The sequence below is a fragment of the Plecotus auritus genome (genome assembly GCF_963455305.1).
Source record: "Plecotus auritus genome assembly, chromosome: 1".
NCBI lineage: Eukaryota > Metazoa > Chordata > Mammalia > Chiroptera > Vespertilionidae > Plecotus > Plecotus auritus.
In genome coordinates this window covers 245,794,831-245,821,487 of record NC_137770.1, presented here as the reverse complement: position 1 = coordinate 245,821,487, position 26,657 = coordinate 245,794,831, and the positions used below count along the sequence as shown (strand labels likewise).

General features: G+C 48.2%; 1 protein-coding gene across 3 annotated transcripts in view; it reads right to left on the bottom strand.

Moving 5' to 3' along the window:
- KIAA0232 overlaps positions 1-26,657 on the bottom strand; it is a 70,901-nt gene that overhangs the window by 39,606 nt on the left and 4,638 nt on the right. For all 3 annotated transcript variants that reach the window (XM_080665846.1, XM_080665848.1, XM_080665847.1), the window contains exon 2: positions 9,602-10,092. In XM_080665846.1, the coding sequence (XP_080521972.1) occupies positions 9,602-9,829 (228 nt within the window). In that variant the 5' untranslated portion in view covers positions 9,830-10,092. The remainder of the gene's footprint in view (positions 1-9,601; positions 10,093-26,657) is intronic.

Sequence of the window (26,657 nt, the reverse complement as noted above, 5' to 3'; positions counted from 1 at the left end):
GGGAGTGGTTAGGGGGTGATCAGGCTGGCAGTCAGAAGCGGTTAGGGGCAATCAGGAAGGCAGGCAGGCGAGCAGTTGGGAGCCAGCAGTCCTGGATTGTGTGAGGGATGTCCGACTGCCCGTTTAGGCCCGATCCTACCGGGATCGGGCCTAAACGGGCAGTCGGACATCCCTCGAGGGGTCCCAGATTGGAGAGGGTGCAGGCTGGGCTGACGGACACCCCCATCCCCTGTGCACGAATTTCGTGCACCGGGCCTCTAGTTACCATATAATCTAGCAATTCTACTACCGGGTATATACCCCCCAAAATTGAAAACAGGGTCTCAGAATTTGTACACCAAGCATGTCAAACTCAAAGGCTAACAGGGGCCAAATAAACAAGGTTTAAGTGTATATGGGCTGCAAAAAAAACAAAAGCTTCAATTTTCATAGAAACGTAGGTTTATTTTGAATACAAAGAGTTCAAATAAATGAGTTGTCATTCACATAAAATAACAGAACATCTTAATAAAAATTAATATTTTTTTCTTGAACATTAACTTACCAGACACTGAATAACTGCACAAATTAGTAAGTATCACGCAAATAAACTTATTTTTCTTGTTCTCTGAAAGTGGAATATTTCTTGTTGCGCACACCAAATAAGTCAGTACAAGACTAATGACGTGGCCATCGGCTGCTAGACTATTCACTGCTGGTATTAGTGGAGGGAAATGGTGCGCCTGCGCATAAGGCACGTGAGGGAAATGAATGCAACTCGATGATAGTAATCAGTCATGTTATTAATAATTATGTATAACAGGATATTGTAAAAATTAAGTTATGAAATTTTTATTAAAATGTTTCTTACATACCATTATATTGGCTGGGCTGCAAAAATATTTGTTGTGGGCCACATGTGGCCCGCACGCTGCACGTTTGATGTGCTTGTACACTATGTTCACAGCAGCATCATTCACAAAAGAATAGCTAAAACGAAGAAGAAACCCCAGTGTCCATTGATGGATGAATGGATAAGCAAAATGTGGCAAATCCATACAATGGAATGAAATTCAGCCTTAAAAAGAAAAGAAATTGTGACACATGCTACAATATGGATGAACCTTACCACTCAGTGAAATAAGCCAGCCACAAAAAGACAAATACTAGATCATTCCACTGATACGAGGAATGAAGAGTGGTCAGATCATTAGGACAGAAAGTATAACAGTGGTGGTCAGAGCAGGGGAAGAAGAGAGTAGGAAATTGTTTAATGGGGACAGTTTTCTATATTTACAAGATGAAAAGAGTTATGGGATGGATGGTGGTGATGCTTTCACAACATTTATGAATGTATTTAATGCCACTATACTGCACATTTAAAAATGGTTAAGATGGCACGGCTGGTGTGGCTCAGTGGTTAAGCATTGACCTATAAACCAGGAGGTCACAGTTCGATGCCTGGCCAGGGCACATGTGTAAGGTCTGGGGCTGGGAAAGCAGGAACTTTACACCAATTTCTAAAAAATAACTTTGCTTTCTAGCCTGCTGTAGCCTGCTTGAATAATGAGGAAGACAAACTTAAGCTGTCTGACCTTGTAGGCCAGAGACTAGATATGCCCATAATTTCAATGCCATGCCAGGTGCATTTTTAATTGGATAGAACTGTGTTGTTTTCAAGGCCAGCAGCGAGATAACCACTAAGCGCACATAGGGCTGGCTCTTTAATAAAAAGGGAAGTTCTGCTTGTAGCCTTGCTTAGAATTTGAATTCATTTTCTCTAAGCCCACCGGTGAACCCACCGGTGAATAAAGTGTGACTCCCCCGGCCTGTGCTCTCGGACCGCGGGACCTCACCCGAGAGCTTTCAATAAACGCGATTTTTCGCTTTTAACCTGCTTGTCTTGGTCAACTTATTGGCTTCGGTCAGATTAAGTCTTAATCTCTGATTAAACCTTACAACATGCCCGGGTTGTGGGCTCGATCCCCAGTGTGGGGCGTGCAGGAGGCAGCCAATCAAGGATTCTCTCTCATCATTGATGTTTCTATCTCTCTCTCCCCCTCTCACTTCCTCTCTGAAATCAATAAAAATGTATTTACAAAAATAACTGGTGGACAATTCATCAAAGAAAAAATGAGTACGTTTTAACTTCATTAAAATACAAACTGCTGCCCTGACCGGTTTGGCTCAGTGAATAGAGCGTCGGCCTGCGGACTGAAGGGTCCCGGGTTCGATTCCAGTCAAAGGCATGTACCTTGGTTGCGGGCACATCCCCAGTGGGGGGTGTGCAGGAGGCAGCTGATCGATGTTTCTCTCTCATCGATGTTTCTAACTCCCTATTCCTCTCCCTTCCTCTCTGTAAAAAATCAATAAAATATATTTTTAAAAAAATACAAACTGCTCTTGTGGATTAGAAGAAAAGCCACAGGGTGGGAAAAAACATTTGCAAGAGACACATCTGATAAAAGACTTTTATCCAAAATATACCAAAAAAAAATCTTAAACACTCAGCAGTAAGAAAACAACCTGACTCTGACCTCACCAGACACTTCGGCGAAGCAGATCCAGAGATGCCCTGAGCCGGGGAGAGCTGCGCATGTCATCAGGGACCTGCACGTGAGAGTGCCCCCCCACTGCACACCGCTCAGAATGGCCAGAGGCTGGGACACTGACAGAACCAGGCGCCGGGAGGACGTGGAGCAGCAGGGAGGCTCTCCCGCGTGGGAGTCTGGGCTGCAGCAGGGCGTGGAGCGGGGCAGCTTCAGGAGAAGGCAGCTTCCAATGGGCACTGCTGTGAGGGAAGGCCCCAGATCAGAGGCCACTGAACCAGCTTTACCCCCTTGAAAAGTGCAGATATTTACACCAACAAATGCGCCAAAAGTTACTGTGTGACCCTGTGCAGGTGACTTAACCACTATCTGTAAGCACCTCCGCCTAGGAACTGGGGATGACGGTGAGGGCTGAGTCCCTGCACATGGGAAGTGAGCACAGATTCCTGGCTGGCACATAGCACGTGACACGCACACCACACGTGACACGCACACAGCACGTGACACAAACAAGGTCGTTTTACTATTCCCCCCGTTTCAGCCGGACGGGACCGAGCCACAGGGTCTATCATAATCACAGGCTCCTGATGCGTGAAGACTTCCCGATGCTGAGAACACTACCATATAAAGACTAAAAAAATCTTATATAATAAAGAGGTAATATGCAAATTGACCCTCAAGCCCTCGCATCACAAGATGGCCGCCCCACATCATCACAAGATGGCCGTCCCCACATTGTCGCAAGATGGCCGGCAGGGGAGGGCAGTTGGGGGAGACCAGGCCTGCAGGGGAGGGCAGTTGGGGGGAACCAGGCCTGCAGAAGAGGGCAGTTGGGGGCGACCAGGCGTGCAGGGGAGGGCAGTTGAGGGGGACCAGGCCCGCAGGGGAGGGCAGTTGGGGGCGACCAGGCCCGCACGGGAGGGCAGTTGGGGGTGATCGAGCTGGTAGGGGAGCAGTTAGGTGTCAATCATGCTGGCAGGGGAGTGGTTAGGTGTCAATCAGGCCAGCAGGGGAGTGGTTAGGGGGCTATCAGGCTGGCAGGCAGAGTGGTTAGGGGCAATCAGGCAGCCAGGCAGGCGAGTGGTTAGGAGCCAGCAGTCCCAGATTGTGAGAGGATGTCCGACTGCCCCCGAGGGGTCCCAGATTGGAGAGGGTGCAGGCTGGGCTGAGGGACACCCCACCCGCAGTGCACAAATTTCGTGCACCAGGCCTCTAGTATTTTAATAAACTCTCAGATGATGGTCTCAGTCAGGGAAAAAGGAAAACTAAGACTCTGGGTTACAAGAAGGAGAGTGAGAGGAGCCCTCTTGCTCTCGGGACAGAGGATGGGATGGGCGGGACCCTCAGCCCAACACAGCCTCCCACAGGGAAGCTGACATCCAGCCTCAGGGTTTCACTAGCTTCCCTTTTAGCCATCCTATATAATCCTATATAATAAAGAACTAATATGCTAATTAGACCGGACGGCGGAATGACCTTCTGGAACAACCTTCCTGAACGTCCAGGGTTGGTAGACGGGGCCATGAGGCAGCCAGGGCTGCAAGGGCTGAGTCCCTTCCATGAACTGCATGCATCAGGCCTCCAGTATTTAAGCAAGTCTACACAATGTTTGCAAACAAGGGAACACAAGTCTGTTTTAAGAGTACAGAGCCAGACTCACGGGCCAGCCCCCGGTAAGGTAGCTGCTGCATCATTCACGTGTGCTCTGTGGGGCTCCACTCGTAATTCACCTGTGAGCTGAGAGGACACAGGAGCTTCCCACCTCTAACCACCACACCCTTCCCAAACGTGCCTTCTCAAGTGTTTGTAGGTCCTCCATCAACAATTATCTACACTAATAAAAGAGAAAGATGCAAATTCACTGTACCTTCACAACGCCCACCAGCCAATCAGGAGTATACAAACTAACCCAACAAAGATGGTGGGTTAATTTGCATACGCAGGCCCAAGCGGCCAGGGGCGGGGCAGGATGCAGGCGTTCCGCACTGCCCCAGCTGTTCTGGGCCTCTGGGCAGTGTGGGAAGGCGGAAAGGCGGCTCCGGGCCGGAGCAAAAAGGCAGCTCTGGCCAGAGCAAAGGTGGTGCCGGCAGCCAGGGGAAGAAAGACCCATTCTTGCACGAATCTTGGTGCATCGGGCCTCTAGTTTGTTATATATGAGAACAAACAAGAACAAAAGTCTTTCGTATAAACGTGGGCACGTGATGTGGGTGTGCCTCCGACAGATGAGCCTCTCATGGGCATTCCCACGGGAGTGAGCGAGGAAAGCAGCGCCTGCCTTCACGGTGGAGGACACAGCACATGAGCGCCAGCGTGGGGGGGGGGGGGCGCGCTGGCGGTCCCTATGTGATGGCACCTGGTTTAAAAAGATGAAGGCCTGGCAGGGGAGTGCCAACCACTGCATGTGGTGGGAGAGCTGTTAGAAAACCCACCGTTTTGCAACCACAAAGCAACCACCGAGGGAGGTGGGATCCCCAATGGAGGGTGAAACTCAGTCAGCCTCTCCGCACGGCCGCCTGTAGTCCCAGGGCCACTGGGGGGAGGCGGGCCTGCAAGGAGGGAAGCGGCTGCAGAGCACGCTCCAGACTCAGCAATGCTCCTGCGTGAGCTGTAAGCTGACTGCAAACGGGGAACCAAAGTAAGGGATGCTCCACAAAACGTCAGTCACCAGAGACAAAGGGACGAGGAGGAACCACTCCGGTTAAAGGAGGTTGAGGAGAGGTGCCACCGAGGCCGTGTCGTCTCAAGCTGGACCCTAGATGAGGGGAAAATGACAACGAAGGACACTGCTGGTGTGCGAATAAACAAGTAATCTTTTCTGTGAAAGAAGGGAGTGTAGGCCGCCATGTTGGCTCACGTGACTTCGCAGCCACCCTGGGGGCTGCCATTTTGAAAAGGCAAAGGTCAACCTTTTAAATTAGCCCATCACGCAAGCCTGGGAGCTAAGCTCCACTCAAGAGTGAGGGGCAGATCACATGGCCAGGAACTGAAGCCCGTGCCTGCGCTCAGTGATGTTGGCGCACACCTGCTGCTCGAGTAAGGGTACTGCCTGCTGCCTGGCTCCCAGAATGCTCTGTTCTACCGGGACCCCTGATTTGGGGAACTCGCCTTATTTCTAACACTGGGACAGCTGATAAACACTGAACATTGACAGTATATTAGACAACAATGCGGTATGTTAATTTTCTTGTATTTTATCACTGTACTATGGCTAAGAGAAAGTCCAATTGTAAGAAAAGCATGCTTATTTAGGATAAGTGGGCATCGAGGAAAGGAGAGAAAGACAGCAAAAGCAGAGAACGTTAGCTGACTGAGTGAAGCTACAGAGTCCTTTGAACTGGTCTTGCTATTCTCCCAATGTTTGAAATTACTTCTCAAGAAGTTTAATTTTTTAAAAAAAGAACATGTGATTTATGCCCGTAAGACTTTTATCTCCTGGGAAAGACAATCCATGTACTAACTATAATGAAGAGCCCTGCAGTAGAAATATGACCAAGTTTGAAAGATGACACTGTTTTCATTAGGAATTATCAGAAAAGGGTTCCTAGAGAAAGGTGTGGGCCTCACAGAATGCATTAGGAAGTAGTTACTATATCATCTTAAAATGACAGCCAGTGAATTCCTGATTCTCTGAGAGTACATTTACGGAGGATGGCAATCATGACCAGAAGGAAAAAGGAAAAGAAGGAAAAAGTGTGTGGAAGAAAAACTGCTGTGACACATCAGAAGGCGGCTGTTTTCGAGAATTACAGTCACCAGCCAACGCCACTCGACCTGCAGCCCTGCTCAGAGGTCTGCCTTAGTTACTCAGGCCCCACCAGCACCATGTCCGATCAGCCTCACTTCCTCCCTCACCATCCTGGGCAGCGGAGGCCAAAGTCATGTTCAAAGTCTGCTTCTCAGAACTCAAGAGCTCTCTGAGGGTCCAAGAATGGGAAAAACAATAGATTAACAGGGCAGGTGAGGCCAGTAGCTGAAGAAATGGCCTTAAAATTGGCCATTTTCAAGTTCAGGTTCAACTAACCCAGCCTTGGGCAAACTACGGCCCGCGGGCCGGATCCGGCTGTTCTATCCGGTTCTCTTGCTCTCCCCTCCGCTCCTTTACTTTGAATTCATATTAGTTCACACAAACACTCCATCCATGCTTTTGTTCCAGCCCTCCGGTCCAGTTTAAGAACCCATTGTGGCCCTCGAGTCAAAAAGTTTGCCCACCCTGAACTAATTCAAGAACTGGGTGTGTGGGTGGGGGAAGATGTGATGAAAGGAGCACCCAAAAGTGGAGTCATCTGCTGGTGTGTCTCAGTGGCTGAGCGTCAACCATGAACCCCACTGAGGCACATGTCCGGTTGCAGCTCAATCCCCAGTGGGAGCACGCAAGAGGCAGCCAACTGATGTTTCTATCTCTCCATCCCTCTCCCTTTAAAATCAGTAAGAATATATTTTAAAACAAAAACAAAACAAACAAAAGTGGAGTCATCTGACCTCCAGCTGAGGGTCTAGACCAGGGGTGGGCAAACTTTTTGACTTGAGGGCCACAATGGGTTCTTAAACTGGACCGGAGGGCCGGAACAAAAGCATGGATGGAGTGTTTGTGTGAACTAATATAAATTCAAAGTAAAGGAGCGGAGGGGAGAGCAAGAGAACCCTCCGCTCTTTCGGCTCCGCGGGCCGGATAGAACAGCCGAACGGGCCGGATCCGGCCCGTGGGCCGTAGTTTGCCCACGGCTGGTCTAGACCCCCAGAAGCCTGACCGAGAGACCAGGAAAGGTGGCACCCTTCCTTGTCCACAATAGTTGGCGAACGTGACTGCTAGCTGGGGTCTGAATCACAGGTGAGCTAAGGCCCTTCCCTTCTCATCCTCGTTAGAGATTTCCCTCAGCTCCTCGCCCTAACTCTTTTTGAAGAAACATTGAGCACATCGTCCCCTTCAGTCATGGACAAGTAATGGAGGCGTTGACTGACTCTTAGGTCACCTCTAATTAAAACAAGGATCATTTGCATTTGCATGGGACCTGGCACTCCCGCTCTGGGCTAAGTTGAAGAGGTGTTTAGGGGTCTTCTACTTCCCTGTGGATTCCCCTTGTAACTCCAGGATGTCCTGTTTGCTAAAGACAAACCAGAAACGAACCAGAACCCTGGAGGGAGGAGCAAACACAGCCGGGCACCAGAACTGAACCAGAACCCTGGAGGGAGGAAGCAAACACAGCCGGGCACCGAGAGCAGCCTGACCTGATTCCAAGCCCCACTAATAAGAAAACTGGAGGACTCACAGACACATCTCATCAGAGATGTGTTCAACTATAATCTTAACAGTAGGCCTATGTTTTATGCCCTTTTTGATGTCCTATAACACCTAGTACATAAATACTTTGTGCTAACAAATTTATTGGCTATTTATTAAATATTTTAGACTGCTATTAATATACTAGAGGCCCGGTACATGAAATTCGTGCATTGGGGGTGGGGGGGGGGGGGGAGAGGGGTGTCCCTTAGCCTGGCCTGTGCCCTCTCGCAATCCGGGACCCCTTGGGGGATGTCCGCCTGCAGGCTTAGGCCCGATAGCCCTAGGGATCGGACCTAAGCTGGCAGTCAGACATCCCTCTCGCAGTCCAGGACCCTCGCAGTCCGGGACCCCTTGCTCCTTACCATCCGCCTGCACGGAGGCAGGAGAGGCTCCCGCCACCACTGCTGTGCTCGCCAGCGACGAGCCCAGGTTCTGGCTGAGCGGCACTGCCCCTGTGGGAGCACACTGACCATCAGGGGGCAGCTCCTGCATTGAGCGTCTGCCCCCTGGTTGTCAGTGCACATCATAGCGACCGGTTGTTCTGCCGTTTGGCCTATTTGCATATTAGGGTTTTATTATATAGGACAATTCCTAGAGTACATCATTTTTGAGTTAAGAGAAATAGCCTCACTTTTGGAAATAAAATTTTTTCCATGTTTATAGGTTTAACATTTTACTTTGAAGTATATTTTACATTTACTGGAAAAATAATGGAAAATTATAGAACCTTGGTATCCTTATACAAAATTTTGACCAAAATAACACATTTCTAATTATCCTATATAATAAAAGGGTAATATGCAAATTGTCCCCTTGTCCAGAAGTTTGACCGGAGTTCAACCCACCAACCACGCATGGCCCCTTCCCCTGGCCGGCCCCATCCCCACCAGCCATCCGCCATCCCCCAGTTGGGGGTGGGGCCAGCCGGACACCACCCGTGCACAATTTGTGCTCCGGGCCTCTAGTTAGGTTATAAGTCAATCCCCTGGAAACTTTGACCTAATTCTTTCCAGCCAGGCAGCAGGCGCCGGCAAGGGCGGTGTGTCCAGCTGGGAAGGGTGAGGAGCCCAGAGGGACAAGGTCAAGCACGCTGAAACCCTGCGTCTGAGGGACTGAAGCTCTTCTGTGTTAATAACATGGTTTAAAACAACAGAAACTGCCACCAAACACTGCGTTTTGAGTGACACGTGTATGTAGAAGTCACCCAGAGCCCGTGCCTGCTGGCGGTGACTCCACCTCCCGCTGGGCCGACCTCCCTCTCAGGAGCTTCTCCGGGAAACTGAGACTGATGAGATTTTCCTCAAGAACCTGGATTTGGTTGCTTCCTCACTTTAAGCTCAGCACGTAAGTCAAACAAAAAGTGGTAGCGGCCAACTCGCCAGGTGAGGCACAATGACTATGGCAAAGCCATGCGCTTCAGCACACTGTAAGTCTGCTGGCTGGGACACACACCTGGATGGATAAGCAGCCGCACAGCATTCCGGCAGGAAAAGCGCGGCACCACCCTGTGGACAGCGAGGCGGATAACTGATGCCGTGACTGACACGTGCGGACCAGCAGCAGCAACCCTGGAGCAGGCCCTCAGAGGCCGCGGGTCATCGGACTGCCACCAGTCTGCGACAAGGCAGCGTCTGCCCAGACGTGACCCAGTGGTTCTGGGACTCGGCTCCAGGCTGAAGCCCGGGGCCACGCCAGTCACACCCCGCTCCAGAGTATGCGAGCGCCCTTTGAAGAGAAACGCCGGCGTGCAAACAGTCATGGATTTCCACACGACACTCAGAGGGGCACGTACCTGTTCCTGCAGGTCGTAGTCATAGCTGTCATGCAGCAGGAGACTGAGGACATACCGCGTGTAGATCATGGCATCGATGCCACATTTCTCCAGCTCCTGTCCCAGCCAGGTCTGCACTGGACCCAAAGCATGCAGCAGAGACATTTCAGACACAGATACGGGGCCTGGGAAAGAGCCGGAGGAGCCTTCAGGTGGTAAACCATCCACAACTGCACAGACAGGGCGCATGAATTCAGGTGGCAGACTTCCTTAGAGTGCAAAGCATTTTCCGGAGCTGACGTGCTGTTGGTGTCGGAGGGGGTTTTCACTCCGGGAGAGGGGAGAGAGGCGGGACATGGAGGGTGAGCATTGGTCTGGCTGGCAGTCTGCGTCTAGCCCAGAACTCCCTTCCGCAGGCAGAACCAGGGCGTCAGCATCCCGACAGCATACAAGCAGGTGGGATGCTCTCCTTTAATTTCCCATGGAGGCCGAATGTGAGTCTGCAGCAGAACCTACAAGAACGAGAGAGAGAAAGGTATGCGTTACGTAGACATATAAATTAAGTTACTGATCTTTTGAAAATATCCACAGTTTAAGTGCTCAGCAGCCGGGCTCCATCGTGGCACAAGGTCATGCGGCGCTGCCCCGTCACCCTCTGCTTCGATGCCACCTATTCACACACTCTCCAATGCTAGCTACTGACTCTCCAGCAAATGACTGGATGGGCTGCGCCAAGAGTCCTTAGCTCTTTCCAGCAGAGTTCCCATGCCCCTCCTCAAGTGCCGGCGGGCTGTTCCACACACTCCCCTTTCCTCCCAGCGCTGGGATGCTCATCACAGCTATGCTGAGGTAACAATGTGCCCAAAGGGGCTGTGTGGGGAACTGGGAACCATCTACCTTCATGTTGGATAGGTCTCAAATCTCAACAGGTCAAGTTTCATTAGAGCGTAATCATGGAAGGGTCTATGACGAAGTCAGACTGTGCAGAACAGCAAGCACAGATGAAGCTTGCTACGAAGTAAGAAAATTCAGAATAACCAGGATGACGGCCAGAGGACAAAATGTGGGAAAGTTGTTTAGTCCAAACAGGGTAGTTACGCTGCAGAAACAAACCACCCCAAATCGCAGTAGCCTGCTTAACACCAAGGCCTTCATCCTGCTCTTGCTACATCGTCCGGGCTAGCAGGATCTCAGTGTGCCCACTCAGTGCAATCGCCCTGGGAGACAAGATGGCAGTACGCCCCCACCTTGAACCCTGCCAGCCCAGGAGCCAGAGGACAAGATCTGTCCAAAGCGTGCACTGGAGCTTGGAAAGCTTCCCCCAGAAGTGAACCACTCACAGCTCACCAGTCAAGCCAGTCTCCTGGCCGCCCTTCACTGCAGGGCTGGGACATGCATCCTCACCTATGCCCACCCCTGCGGAAAGAAGGGGGAAGAACAGAACAGGTGTCAGAGCTCTCACGACTACGTCCGTGACCGGAAACAACTCTCCAGGTCAACACTGCTGAAACCAGCACTCTGGCCAACTTAGACGGACTATGCAAGGCCCGGGTGAATCCAAACACCGCAAAAGAAAAACTAATCCCTACAAAACAGGCTGGAGTAATACGTTCAGAAGGTTTCGGGAGGCATGGAAACCGCTAACACATTCAGACCCAAACAGCAGCGGAGTCCCCGCCTGCCCCACCTCCTCTAGGAAGCTTCTCTAATGACCTAGGCCAGTGGTCGGCAAACTGCGGCTCTCGAGCCACATGCGGCTCTTTGGCCCCTTGAGTGTGGCTCTTCCACAAAATACCACGTACGGGCGCGCACGTACAGTGCGATTGAAATTTCATGGCCCATGCGCAGAAGTCGGTTTTCGGCTCTCCAAAGAAATTTCGATCGTTGTCCTGTTGATATTTGGCTCTGTTGACTAATGAGTTTGCCGACCACTGGCCTAGGCCATGCTGCTCTCCCATCACCCTCTGCTTCCAACGCGCTCCATGCACACAGTCTCCAACTGCCTCCTGTGTGTGGGCTCCTTCACAAGTGAGGCTCCAAGTTCTTCAGGGCCACACTGTGACATATTCCGTGCGCTAGTCAGCAGAAGGCTTAGGCCCTGGCAGGTGATCAAAACTAAGTCAAACTAAATCCTTCCCAATCTGAATGGGGGGAGTAAATTCCGGAAAAGGAAGATTTGGGAAATAACACAATATTTATAATACTAGCATGGGGAGGGGGGACTCAACTCCTTCCCACCCACACAGGCACTGGAGGCTCTTGTGCCCCAGGCACTGGGCATGGGACCTGCAGATGACCACCCTGGGGGTTGTCCTGTGTCTGCCAGCCTAGGGGGTGGGCTTCCGTCTTCATCCTTAGGGAACCAACCTGTACTTCTTTCCACGGAAGCCATGGCCTGCCTCTGATCTAGTAAGGTACTTCTGCAATTCATGCCTTTCATGCTGTATTTTAAATGGTGCTGTCTCACGACACATTTCCCAATGAACTTGCTGAAGTGTTCAGTATTCAAGGGTGTGCATTACCTTTTCATAACTCCTCAATTTGGCTGTCCTCAGAATTTTTGCACAAAGAAAAGCCTTTTAAGGGTAAAGGTAAAAGACATAAAGTATAAATAGAAGAACATAGAAAAGAGAACATGGAAAGTGGATGCTTGAAATACTAAGATTCTACTACTTCTCACCAAGATCCTAAATAATATTTGCCTGGCGAACTAGACTGCACACACCTAACAAGGTAGTTATACATAATCCTGGCCTGTATTTTCTGATCTCAGCACCTTAATTTGGAACCAAGGTACTGCTTATTCTCTTTGTAAGGCGGCCTGACTCAGAGCCAATCTAGCAGGTGGACCGGTTAATAATGCGGATTTTGTAATCAAAGAAAACACGATAATTTCAAGAGAAACATCACAAGTGCTTTATGCAAAGTAATGTCCATCGCTAGCTACACATTCCCCCCATCTTTAGGTAATTTGTGGGTACCGTCCCAATAGAACTTTTCTTGTTTTGAGGCAAACCATTCAGAGACCCAATGTTCCACTTCTTCGTACGTTTTGAGGCGCTGCTCAGAAAGTGCGTGTGCCATCGATCGGAACAAGTGGTCATCTGAAGGAGCAAGGTCTGGTGAATATGGCGGGTGAGTTAATACTTCCCAGGCAAGATCTTTTAACGTGTCTTTACACTGGTTTTGAATGTGTGATGGTGCGTCACCATAAAGCAAAATTATTTTGCCGTGTCTTCTGGTACATTCTGGTCGTTTTACATCAAAGTGTGGTTCAAATTGATTATTTGTTGTCAGTAGCGATCAGTATTAACCGTTTCACCTGGTTTTAGAAGCTCATAATACACCTCCTGATCCCACCAAATGCAGAGCATTGTCTTCTTTCTGAAGCGATTTGGCCTTGCAGTCAATGTTGATGGTTGACCTGGATCAACCCATGATTTTGTGCGTTAGGGATTCTCAAAATAAATCCACTTTTCATCGCCAGTCACAATTCAATGCAAAAAAGACTTTCTTTCATGCCGTTGAAGCAACATTTTATTGATGACTTTCCATGTGTCTTTCATTCAGTTGATGTGGCACCCATTTTCCTTCCTTTAAAATCTTTCCCATTGCTTGTAAACGATCGGAAATTGTTTGCTGAGCAACATTTAATCTTTCTGCAAGTTGTTTTTGAGTTTGACAAGCATCTTCATCCAATAATGCTTGTAATTGATTAAAACTTCCCACAAATGCTTTTTTTGGCACGAAATTCGACATTTTTAAGCATAAAAATATCTATGATGTTAGCACCTTCAGAAAATTTGACATATGAAGTTTTGAAGCTTGTCGTCAATACAACAAAATAGCATACATATCAAATCGCATATATATCACCATATGAGTAACTCCATCTATGGAAAAAAGTCCGAATTATTAACCGGGACACCTGGTATAGCCAGAAGAGAAAATCGTCGAGACTCTGCAACCTAAACTGAAACCCTTTCACAGAAACAGGACCAAGCGCTGAGAGCTGACCATGGACACCTGTTTAGCCTAGGTACCTGGAATGGACAATCAGACCTACAGCCTCATCCCCAACTAGAAGTGTATCAAGTCCTATGAAATGAACAAGACTTCAAGATAATGTCATAAATAAAACTAGTGTAGGACATAAGTACTTTCTATGCAAATAGGAAGAACTGCATAAATATTAAGAAATTCCATTTTTACTAGCTAGGGTATCAGAAATCAACTGATTATTGAATATTCTCCAGTGGCAATTAAAATGTATAATTGCGCCCTGGCCGGCTTGGCTCAGTGAATGGAGCAGTGGCTTGTGGACTGAGGGGTCCCAGGTTCAATTCAGGCCAAGGGCACATGCCTGGGTTGCGGGCTCGATCTCTGGTGGGGGTCGTGCAGGAAGCAGCCAATCAGTGGTTCTCTGTCATCATTGATGTTTCTCTCTCTCTCTCTCATTCTCCCTTACTCTCTGAAATCAATAAAGAAATATATTTAAAATAAAATAAAATAAAATGTATAACTGGCCCTGGCTGGTTTGGCTCAGTGGATAGAGCGTCAGCCTGCACACTCAAGGGTCCCAGGTTCGATTCCAGTCAAGGGCATGTACCTTGGTTGCGGGCACATCCCCAGTGGGGGGTGTGCAAGAGGCAGCTGATTGATGTTTCTCTCTCATCAATGTTTCAGCTCTCTCTCCCTCTCCCTTCCTCTGTAAAAAAAAAATCAATAAAATATATATATATATATTAAAATGCATAATTGTTTTTATAGATAACACTACTACTTGATAATAACAGGAATTAGCAAATTACAGGCACAGAATATTAGTAGACCTAGTTAATCTCTATGTATAAAAGATAAGGAAAAAAAGATAAGGAAGAACCAAGATAGAATGATAAAAATCTAGGTGAAAGCACTCGGTTCTACTTAGAAGCATAAGTACTAAGCATGTTACTGTTCCAAAGTCTGTGTGCCCTGGGCTCTGACGCTCAGAAAAGTTTATTGATGGAGAAGGCGCCAACTGAGAAGAGGGAAGACCTATTTCTCAAATCCATTTTAAGAAAGTACAGAGTTCAGGCTTCTTTTACAGCAAGGGAAGGGGAAATGGGAGGGACAAGAGGTGATGGACAACGAAGACACCAGCAGGGTCTGAGGAAGATGGTTCTTAGTCTGCTGACTCTAACTGAAGTGAGCCAGTCACGAGGTTCCTGCAATCTTTGATAAATACATGCTTTCCCTAACCTCCACCGAGAGGCACTTTCTGTCAGGGGCTGTTTCTATAAAAGCCACGCCAAAAGCAGAACCCTGTGCTGGTGAGCATGTCTATATGTGAGACTAGGCAGAAGCATGGAGCATGAAGGCCACGGGACCCACACAGGCTTCAACAAGACCACGGCAGAGAGGCCCAGCATTTCACTCTGATGACACTGAATAAAAGGCAAGAGCTCTCTATGGAACCTGGACAGTTTCTCCGGACACTTTGGATCAGCCTCTAGTTTTAACTGGGCTGCCTCTTAAGGAGACAGCCTGCTTATGTAAAGTAACATTGTTTTAGTTCTTTTACTTGACTGGCAGTTATGTGATGATTCATACTCCTCTGTTAATATTTGTGGTTTAAAAACCTGGACTGCTTTTCACAGATTAAACTTTCTTTGCAGGTTATCACTTCACGATAACCACTGAGGTGCTCAGTTCCTCTGGATCTACTAGATGTCAACAATCTTTAGCAGGGCTACAAAAATGGCAGTTTTTTATGTCTGCATAAAAGTCCTTACAGATCAGTGGTTCTCAACCTTCCTAATGCCGCGACCCTTTAATACAGTTCCTCATGTGGTGGTGACCCCCAACCATAAAATTATTTTGGTTGCTACTTCATAACTGTAATTTTGCTACTGTTATGAATCATAATGTAAATACCTGTGTTTTCCGATGGTCTTAGGCTCTACAGCAGCGGTTCTCAACTGCGACTCACAGGTTGAGAACCGCTAGCAGGGTCGCCTAAGACCATCGGAAAACACAGATATTTACATTACGATTCATTAACAGTAGCAAAATTACAGTTATGAAGTAGCAACCAAAATAATTTTATGGTTGGGGGTCACCACCACATGAGGAACTGTATTAAAGGGTCGCGGCATTAGGAAGGTTGAGAACCACTGTTATAGATTTATAAAAATGCCTTTTTCCCTAAAAGGTGAAAACTTGGACTCAGACAGCTGTGGATGAGAAGGGGCCACACTAAACCAGACAAGCTCAGGGGAGGCCCGCAGGGCAGGTCTTACAAGCCCAGAGACTAAAGCCATCGGTGAGGAGTCCCTTCCTAGGCCTGTGGCAAAGGTCAGTCTTTACCTTTGACCTTGTCTGTAGTCCTGTGCCCTGAGATAACACACCTCTGACATGGCCTGTTGTCTTGTGCACCTAACAGAAGGTTCCTGTGAAACAGCAGCGTAATCTTCCCAAACCCCTGGAAGGCACAGCCCCTGCACCAGAGCGGGGACCACGCTGTCCTCTTGCCGCTCACACCACCTCCGGTTCTGTACATGCTAACCGTGCCGTACCCTCCTCTGGTTCTGTACATGCTAACCATGCTGTACCCTCCTCCGGTTCTGTACATGCTAACCGTGCTGTACCCTCCTCCGGTTCTGTACATGCTAACCGTGCCGTACCCTCCTCCGGTTCTGTACATGCTAACCATGCTGTACCCTCCTACGGTTCTGTACATGCTAACCGTGCTGTACCCTCCTCCGGTTCTGTACATGCTAACCGTGCTGTACCCTCCTCCGGTTCTGTACATGCTAACCGTGCTGTACCCTCGACGGAGAAGAAGTGCCTGTCTCTCTGCTTTGCTTTCTATCCAACCCCAGAGGTTTCTTTGCTTGGCTTTCTCTCACCCCTGTGGACAAAAGGGGCCACATGCTGACCTGACAAGCTCAGGGGAGGCCTGCATGGCAGTCTTGCAAACTCAGAGACCTAAAGTCACCACAAAGGATGGTCTGAAATTAAACTGTAACTAAACGCAGTGATGGAGGGTAGTCACCTCCTAGGCCGGTATCTTCCCTGACAAGGTCAATCTTTACCTTAACTGAGCTTATTGTCTTTCTGCATCTGCGATAACATAGGAAATGTCAGGGTAACTTCTAACTTCCCTTTTTTCCAGACTCCTCAGGGCACAGCCAATGCCCTAGGCGCCAGGACGGAGACCACAAATCCCTTCGTTGTTATTGTTATCATGTTAATTACTATCCCGTACCGCCTAAGTAAACAAAGTATGTGTCTATCATTTTACTCTTTATCCAATCCCAGAGGTTCCCCCTCCTTTGCTTTCTCCCGCCTCTCTACTCTCTATTACCAATGGATTTCATGTAACCCACCTTCGTCTCCTCCTTCGATTGCAATGTATAAAAATAGATGAAAACCCGCCATTCTCCGGGGCATTATCCCAATCCGTTGAAATTCTGCTTCCCAGCAATTGTCGACAGTTTGGCTCAAATAAACTCACAAAAATTCTTTACAGGTTAACAGAACCCTGGGCCCTTCAGTCCGCAGACCAATGCTCTATCCACTGAGCCAAACCAGCTGGGGCCCTAGAAAGCTATTTAAATGAACAGTGTCCTCATTTAAAAGATAACCTACTACATTTTCCCCAAAGTGTACTGTGGGTGATACGAATTTTTATTATAAACTTCTTCCCTTGCAAAAAGTAGGGAAATGCCAGAACTGAAATAAAAGCAGGTTTACCTTGGACCATCTTGCAACTGTTACTAAGGCCTTGTGCAAAGGAAGCGACAGACAGCACTCCCCATCCTCACGTACTGTGGACCCTTTCCTGCTCTTCAGCACACACTCTGGGAAGTGTGACCTCACCACAAAAATGAGCCTTTCCCCTGAGGCCCAAGTGACAAAGAAGGCAGATCGCCTGGGTCCTATGGCCTGAACTTCCCAGGACTGAAAAGTTAAACTGAAGATATATCTTAGGAATAAGATCATTAAGTATATTCTTCTTTTCTTTCCTTTAAATAATCTGCATAAACTGTTCTATTCTGGAGAGTAAATCTATCAGTAGTCCCTTTTACATGGGCTCAGAAACTTCCAGATTCTCCTTTTCCCCCTAGGCAGGCCTCAGTCCTGGTTTGTCATCTCTGCCAGCATGCCCTCAGGGTATCTTGGCCACACTGCACAGCACTGGGCGCGGCAGGAACCTGAGCATCCAGGAGGCGCCTACAGCCACAGAGATGATCCTGGGTTTGTTTCCACTTCACAGAACCACACGCTGCTTTTAGTGGATCAGAAGACAGATGCGTGACAACAGGATGCTAGGGGCCGAGCCCTCAAGAGGCCTGTACCCACTGCCAGTGGCTCCAGCACAGGAAGGCAGTGTGGTGCTAGGGGGGAGCGGGGTGCTGGGGGGGGGGGGGGGGAAAGACTCCCTCCGGGGGCTGGGGGAGAGCAAACTGATGAGAAGCACCTGCATTTGCTGGGTGTCAGGCATAGTTGCCAAAAACTTAGGAATGCTATCAATTTAAGTGTACCTTCAGGCACCCCTGAATTTGGGAAAAGTGCGAGAAGCCCCCAAAATTCAAGCCAAAGTGGGGTAGCATTAATATGACTATCTATGGAGTTCTCCCTAGACCACTGAAACAGACATAGTCCTCAAACCCCAATTATAAATATTTTAAAGACAGGTTAGCAATGCAAAATTCTCAAAACTACTCAGCAAAGTATGACACTCAGCAGAGGTGACACATTTGGGGTTGGAATTTTTACACTAATTAAAGACCCTTCTCCTCAAAAACTAGATTGAAATGACTACCTGCAGAGCCCCATACATGTCAAAACTCTAAAAGTTCACTGATATGCAACTCATAAATATTACTACACTATAAAGGTAAATGTAAAGGAAGAAAAAAGGTAGAAATATACTCTGCATGGCTCAGAGAAACATATAAGCAAAGATGGAAAAAAGTAGTTAACTAACTAAACATAAAAACCAACTTTCAAATGACTTATGTTAAACCAAATTGATCCGTCCTTTCTTACAGATTCTGGTCAAGTTTTCTATCCTGAGAAATATTTGATTTGGGGGTTAGTAAAAAGTATTCTGCTCAAGTGAATATGGAAGTAGACAACTCTGGAAATAGAGTATCATCCCTGAAATATTGAATAAATTAATCTTATCCAAATGCATCTTCCAGGTGTTACCCACCCACCGGTAACTATAAATGCTGCGTGACTTTTGCCTCGAGATGTTATAGATAGACCCCAGAACATTCATGTTTCAATGTAAAAAATCTGTACAATTTATACTAATGTCACTGCCTACAAATCAAATCCCCGCCTGTGCTCTCAGTCTAAGCCCATTGGGCCTCGATCGGTACAAGAATCTCGCGCGTGCGCAGACGCACACTTTTAACTGCTATCCTTCCTTCAACAGTGGCATTCTTCCCATCCCAGAGAAAATCTTACATCCGTTCATCTCACCACTCCTTGCTCCCTGCGTCACCAGCACCTTGGTCTGTACCTGCATGCCCACTGTGTCATCTATTATGTTCTAGTAAAATCCCGTGTGTCCTTCCGTCCTCGGGGCAGGGAAAGATGAGGCACTCGGGTTGGATTCCATGCCCACAGTGGAGCCAACGCCAGCAGGCCTCACAGACTAACTTCCCAGCAGGAGGTGCTGGCCAAGAGGCAGGAGTGAAACGCAGGGAAAGGGCTAAGATACAAGGGTGTCTCTCAGGCTCTGAGTGCGTTACGAGAGCAACTGGGGAAAGGGCTTCGGAGAGGAACAGCCACTGTGATGGCTCCTGCCGAGTGTCGGCTGGCCCGGGCCACGGGTGCCCAGATACTCCGTTAAGCACCATGCCGGGGTCGGTGAGGTGCTTCTAGGTGAGACTGACGTCCAAATCAGTGGGCTGAGCACAGCAGGCTGCCCTCCCCAGTGTGGGTGGGCCGCAGCCAGTCCACCGGAGGCCTGAATAAGGTAAAGGCTGGGTGAGAAAGAACCTGCATTTTACCAGGTCTGAGAACACGGTCTTCAAATACCCTCTCCACACTCACGGTCAGAAAGGTATTTGTCTTCCAAAAGCATTCAAGTTTTCTTGGCACATTTGTACTTTAAAACAAGGAAAGTTCTCCAACATTAAAGTCCGTGGTCATCTCTCCTGTCCTGGTGCCCACCCCACCTTCTCCAGTTGACTTCCTCCATCAGCGGTCTCCTACAGCAAAATCTGAGGCAGAAGTGTGGAATTTAAATTTTTCTAGTAGCCATATTAAAAGGGAAAAGCAAATGAAATTAATTTTTTTGTTTACTTTTTGTTACTCCTCATCCAGGGATATTTTTTCCATTGATTTTTAGAGTGGAAGGGAGGGAGGAGAGGGGAGAGAGAGAAACATCAACATGAGAAAGACATCAATTGGTTGCCTCCTAGCATGCCCCGACTGGTACTGGGGATCGAACCTGCAATCCAAGTATGTGCCCTTGACTGGAAATCGAACCCTCGACCCTTAGGTGCATGCGCCGACGCTCTAACCACTGGGCAATACTGGTCAGGGCCCAAGTGAAATTACTTTTAATATATTTCACTTAACTCGATATATCCAAAATATTATCACTCTAAATACAATCCAGGTTAAAGATTATGAATGGTATTTTACATTCTTTTTTCCGATACTGAGTCTCTGAAATCTGGGGAATATTTGACACAGACAGCTCAAGTAAAAAGAGCCACATCTCACAAGTGCTCAAAAGCCACATGTGGCTCGTGGCTACGGTACTGAACAGCACAGTCCTAAGTGATCTCCAGTCCCAAGACTTCAAGTACTATCAATGTAGCAATTACTCCAAGTGTCCTCTCTACTCTGCTTCTCTCATGAACCCCAGAATTCTAGAGTCATCAAGGTACATGAGGTATCCAACTGGCCGCTCAACTTATGTCTTTTTTTGTTGTGCATCCTCACCTGAGGATATCTTCCCATTGACTTTTAGAGAGAGTGGAAGAGAGAGGGAAAGACAGAGAAATATCGATGTGAGAGAAACACATCGACTGGTTGCTTCCGGCACGGGCCTTGCTTGACCAGGGCCCGGGCCGAGGAGGAGCCTGCAGTCGATGCATGTGCCTTGACCCGAATAGAACCTGGGACCCTTAGGTCTGCAGGCCAATGCTCTATCCACTGTGCCAAACTGGCTAGGGCACAACTTTCCCTCTATAATAAAGGGCTAATATGCAAATCGACTGAACTTCGGAACGACCAGTTGCTATGACGCGCATGGGTTCATGGCTAGCAAGCACAGCGGCGGTGGTGGGAGCCTTTCCTGCCTCTGCAGCAGCACTAAGGATGTCCAACTGACAGCTTGGGAGCGGGCCTAAGCCGGCAGTCGGACATCCCCCGAGGGCTCCTGGACTGCGAGAGGGCACAGGCTGGGCTGAGGGACTGACCCCCCCCCCAGTGCATTAATTTCGTGCACCTGGCCTCTAGTGTCTTAAACAAAAAACAAACTCTGCATTCTCACTATCACCATCCTTGCCATGACCTTCCCAATGTCAGTCAAGGGCAACGCCGTGATTCCATTGCTCAAGCCAAAAGCTTTGGCACCATACTGACTCCCCTCCTCTCACATCCCACATCTATCCACAGCACCTCCTCCTAGTTCTACCTTCACAATGCACCCAGAACGGGGTGCTCCCATGTTCTGCCCTCCCCCTGAAAGCCTGCTGTGCTCTTGAGATGTCCACACATCTCTCCCTATTTCCTTCGGCTCACGTCACCTTACCGGAGCCTTCCCTGTCCGCCCGGCACAACAACACTGCCACTCCTGCTCTGTTTTCCTCTCAGCACAAACCTTCAGTTGACATGCGGATCCACTGCTTCCGCATATCATCAGACTCTCCCCACCCCTCCCAGGACAGAACAGTGCCGTGCGTGCTGGCTGTGTGTGTGGGTGTCCCCTCAGATGGCCGACAGCAACACTGATCAGAGAGGGGGACTAGACCCAGCCGCCCTGCCCAAGGCAGACCTCCTATCAGCTTGGCCATGACTTCCTCAGAACTGCCTGGCCCGAGGCTGCTCCACCCAGTCCCTGCCTCCTCTCCCTTCAGTCACATCCGATGTGCCCCTGCCCATCCTCCTTCCCTTCCCAGGCAAGTCCCCGGTAAGTCTCCTGCACGTCTGACCGTCTTGGCATCTGTGCCTAGGACGAAGCAGGCACTCAAGTAATGTGAATGAATGACCCTCTAGGAAGAATGGGGCAGTGGGGAGAACGTGCACTTTAAGTTGCAAGGGTAGACGCCCGGGCTCCTGCTCTGTCGTACTATTTGTAACCTTGGGGAAGTTTGAGACCTGAGCCACAGCATCATCATTTGTAAAACGGAGACAATCCCACCCTCTCAAGACTGTCAGGAGGATGAAATGACAGTTCCCTAAGGTCCCACCACATGGCCACCCACGCAGGCCCCGTCTTCGAGTGTGAGCTCATTCTCCTCCTAACCCAGTGGTCGGCCAACTGCGGCTCGCGAGCCGCGGTCTGCCGCTCTGTTGACTAATGAGTTTGCCGACCACTGACCTAGACTCTCGATTCCAATAATTACAGGCTGTTGTTGTTCCTTGTGATTAAGCCCCTATCCCAGTGGTCGGCAAACTCATTAGTCAACAGAGCCGCAGTTTGCCGACCACTGGCCTAACCAATGGACACAGACAGCTGGGGGGTGAGGGCATGAGTGGGGGGGCAAAGGGGAGATAAGGACACATGTAATACCTTAATCAATAAAGAAAAATTTTTTTTAATTTAAAAAAAGTTGTCATCCTTAATAATACAAAATTATATTACAGGACTACTTCAGAGAAAAAATATCAAGCCTAATGTCTAAAATTATTAAAATATAGCCACCAAGAAAAATTTCCACATGATCAACAATTCAGAGAAGTTAGACACATGCGGGTCAGCTTTCTGTCGGCTGCACAGGGTACGGAGGTTTCCATGCAAGTTCCCCAGGACACACGTGTAGAATGTCCCCTGCAATGGGGAGGCCTCCCGTCAGCCAGGGGCATTCACACACCGGCATACTTGGACCTAAGAAGCGTGAAGGAGACCTGTACAGGAAGCAGATCTGTGTGCCCGACAAGAAAAGCCCAAGACACAACGTCTAGTGTTTGTTTAAACACGGAACACAATGCCAAAACCGGTTTGGCTCAATGGATAGAGCGTCAGCCTGTGGACTGAAGGGTCCCGGGTTCGATTCCGGTCAAGGGCATGTACCTTGGTTGCGGGCACATCCCCAGTGGGAGGTGTGCAGGAGGCGGCTGATCGATGTTTCTCTCTCATGGATGTTTCTAAGTTCTCTATCCCTCTCCCTTCCTCTCTGTAAAATACCAATAAAATATATTTAAAAAATAAATAAACACGGAACACGCTCTCCCATGATGCCACTTTTCACAAGTATAGGCATAATTTCTTTATGACATCCAAGCAACTTAGTGGTTTTTCAAGGTGAGTACAGGATGGGAAGAGGAGTGAAGATTGACTTTTCATCTTAAAATTTACTTCTTTCTTAGATTTAAAAAAGGCTCACCCGGCCAGTGTGGCTTGCTGTTGTCCTGTGCCCTGAAAGCTCGCCGGTTCAATTCCCAGTCAGAGCACATGCCTGGGTTGCAGGTTCTATGCTCAGCCCCAGTCAGGGTGCATGTGGGAGGCAATGAATGCATGTGTCTCTCTCACATCAACCTTTCTCTCTCTCTCTGTCTCTCTCTCTGCTTCCCTCCCTTGCCCTCTCCCTCCCTCCCACTCTTTAAAAAAAAATCAATGGAAAAAATATCCTCAGGTGAGGATTCACAAAAATAAATTAAAGATACATGATGCTACCATCTTCAGGCTTTTAAATAAATAAATAAATGGGCTTTATAAGAATTACTTATATTCAAAACAATGTTTGGTAAATAATACAAAATATACTTTAACAGTTGTAAGTTAAGCTTTACATTTTATAAAAACAAAAAACCCCTTAGTTGGTAATAGCAAAAAATTATTAAAATTACTATCAGTAGCCAATTATTTATGGTGATAACCAAGGAAAGCAGCAGCGAGTAACAACCACCATCAAAAAATGGATAATCCGCACCCCGCTTCGCGCTCTGGACAGATGGACACGGGCCCTGTCCAGCCCGCAGCGCTCTCGTCCCGGTCCCCACGGGCTGCCCAGGCCCATGAGAACTGCTGGAAACCAAGTCAGGCCAGACGGGCGGCGAAAGGGCTGGGTGCGGCCTGGGGAGAGTGCGGGTCAGGGTACCTGGACCTTTGGTTTGCACGCCGTGGCCCGGCGGTGGGAAGGCGGGTGTAAGTGGGGTTGGTTTACAGGGTCTATTTTTTTTTTTAATATATTTTATTGATTTTTTACAGAGAGGAAGGGAGAGGGATAGAGAGTTAGAAACATCAATGAGAGAGAAACATCGATCAGCTGCCTCCTGCACACCCCCCACTGGGGACATGCCTGCAACCAAGGTACATGCCCTTGACTGGAATCGAACCTGGGACCCTTCAGTCCACAGGCCGATGCTCTACCACTGAGCCAAACCGGTTTCGGCTACAGGGTCTATTTTTGATACCTTCATTGAATTAACTCAGAGATTTTACGCAAGGAAGGACTCACTCAGTATTACTGCTGCTGCGCTTTCGATCGCTTACCATTCAAGAAGGGCATCGTGGCCACGGACCGAGGGGCGGGCCACTGGCTCACCCCCGCGCCCGCCCGCCCTCCCTCCCTCCCTTCCTTGGGCAGAATGCCTTCCATGGGTATTCGCTGCCGCCATCTGCGCGCGGCGGTGGCGTTCTGTCATTTACACACATTGTTCTCATTAAAAAGCGAATTATACTCGGAAAAAAAATGGATAAAAGAATGTGTCAATTCAATTTTAACTTCCTCTCGATGAAAATCTTCAGGGAAGATGCTAACAAGGAGCAAAACGGTAGACACCTAAGAAAAGGCAAGTAACTGAAGAAAAAGAGTAAAGAACTTGAATAAATCCCCAAATTAGGGAGACAATTTTGAATAGTGATGTACTGGCTATTAAGATTCCAAAGGTACTCTGGGAAATGTAACTGAGCTCCAAGCAAACTCCTGGCTGAAAGGGAAAATAAATCCCTCCCGTGTATTTAGGCATATTTCTTTACACTTACTTATCTCCGTGTATTTTTTCTTCCTAGGGATGGATTCATTTCATTTCCATATGTACTGAGTGCCACTGCCTTGCGCCAGGCACCGTAAATTAAAGACTCCACTCGCAGTGACCAGGCTCACTCTGGTCACTAGAGAATCACTCACACACGCACACACGTGAGCATGCGCACACACACACACAGCCTGCACCCATGGCACTCACCTTCCTTCATCACTCTAGCTAGAAACACACACGCACGGAGCAACACATTCTCAAGCATTTTTGTAATTATTAAGTTTCTAACTGTTTTATTGTCTTTATTTCTAGTACAGTTACTAGTTCGTTCATTCAATGGGCTAGCCCTATCATCCCCAATTCTTTGGGGCGAGTTTTAAGAGCAGTTTATTAGGAATATGTAGATTTTCAATGGTTTTTTTTGAAGTTCATAATCACAAATATAGTCAATGTACGTTAAATAGCAATCAATACATATCCTTGTGTTGCTGCAAGTAGGAAATTCCATATTATTTTAGAACTAACAGTACCTTTTCAAGTTTCTGGATACAGCTTGTTAATAACTAGTGCATATAAACTGGAAAATAACTAACTACCGAATTACAAGTTTCCACATTATAGCTGGTTTTCCTCACCTCCTTTCTCCCTAGCGGGTCAGGGGTAAGGCTGCTGACCAGACAGAGAGGGCGACAGAGAAAGCCTCATTCAGGGCAAAAGCTTGATGATGATGTCTAAACCAGAATTTCCATTTCAATCGTCATTCCCAATACTACAGAGGGAGACACTATTGTTTAATGAATTATTTCAAGATATAAGATTAAGATGGAAACATGGGTTTTACTGAAAAAGAATACACAGTGTAAAATCTGACCATTCCCATCTCCCACATAAGCCACGTGCAAAAGAAACTGCCTGGCCTACAGTCAGGTTTGCTGTCTTCGGAACACTCTGGGCCACCGTCATGAATCTACTTGTGCAAAACCCCTCTTCACCCAACGCTCGTTTTTCTGCTTAGCCCCAAACTAACAGAAGAACAGAGGTGCAGCTGGAGAGACCCCACAAGCCCAAAATAACGCTGTGAACACTGTCACAGTAAACCAGCGTAAGCTGTAAAACCCATCAGCTTACCCAACCACTGCGGTTCCTACACCTGCTCCAACTAATAGCTAAAAGCGGCCACTTACTGAGCACTTACTACGCGCTGGGCCTTGTTCGAGTGTCATGTGGATGGATTCAAGAAGCTCTCCTATGAAGCCACTCCAACCCTCCTCCCCCTCTGCTGAAATCAGAGACTAGAGACTAAATGAGTTAATTCAAACACTCAATGAATAAGTACTATGTAAAAAGCCACACTGCACATTAGCGGGAGTCAGCAATGGATAAGATTTCCCTCTCTTCCCTCCAGGAGTTTACAATGCAGGAAAGACCTCCATATAAAGACTTAACTAAAAAGTCAAAGGGAAAAATTAGCTAAGTGGAGGCACCAGTCAAGCACCGTGTGGGAGAAGAATGAGGAGTTAATTCTGAAAGCAGGGGAAGCTTCTCTCATAGAAGCAGAAGTATTGAAGCCAAACCTTCAGTATTAAGAATTCCGACAGGAAGAAAGAGGCAGGAAGGACATTCCAGAATAAAGGAACTGGACAACCAACCACGAAAGCAGCCAGAGGTCTGGTGTTGAAACACACGGTGACGGGAGACACAGTAAAAGATCAAGCTCAGGTTGGAATGAGGCCAGGTGGCATAAGGTCTTAGAATGATTTCCTAACCCTTGAACGTGAATTCTCAACCAGGGCCAGGTGGTGGTGCCTCCAAGGGGGTGCTCTGTAGGAGTCAGCCCACCTACCAGCAGAACCAGGCCAGACCCCTCCAGGTGTGATGGGGCGGGGGTGCTGAGGACCTCTGGTGCACACTTGGGGGC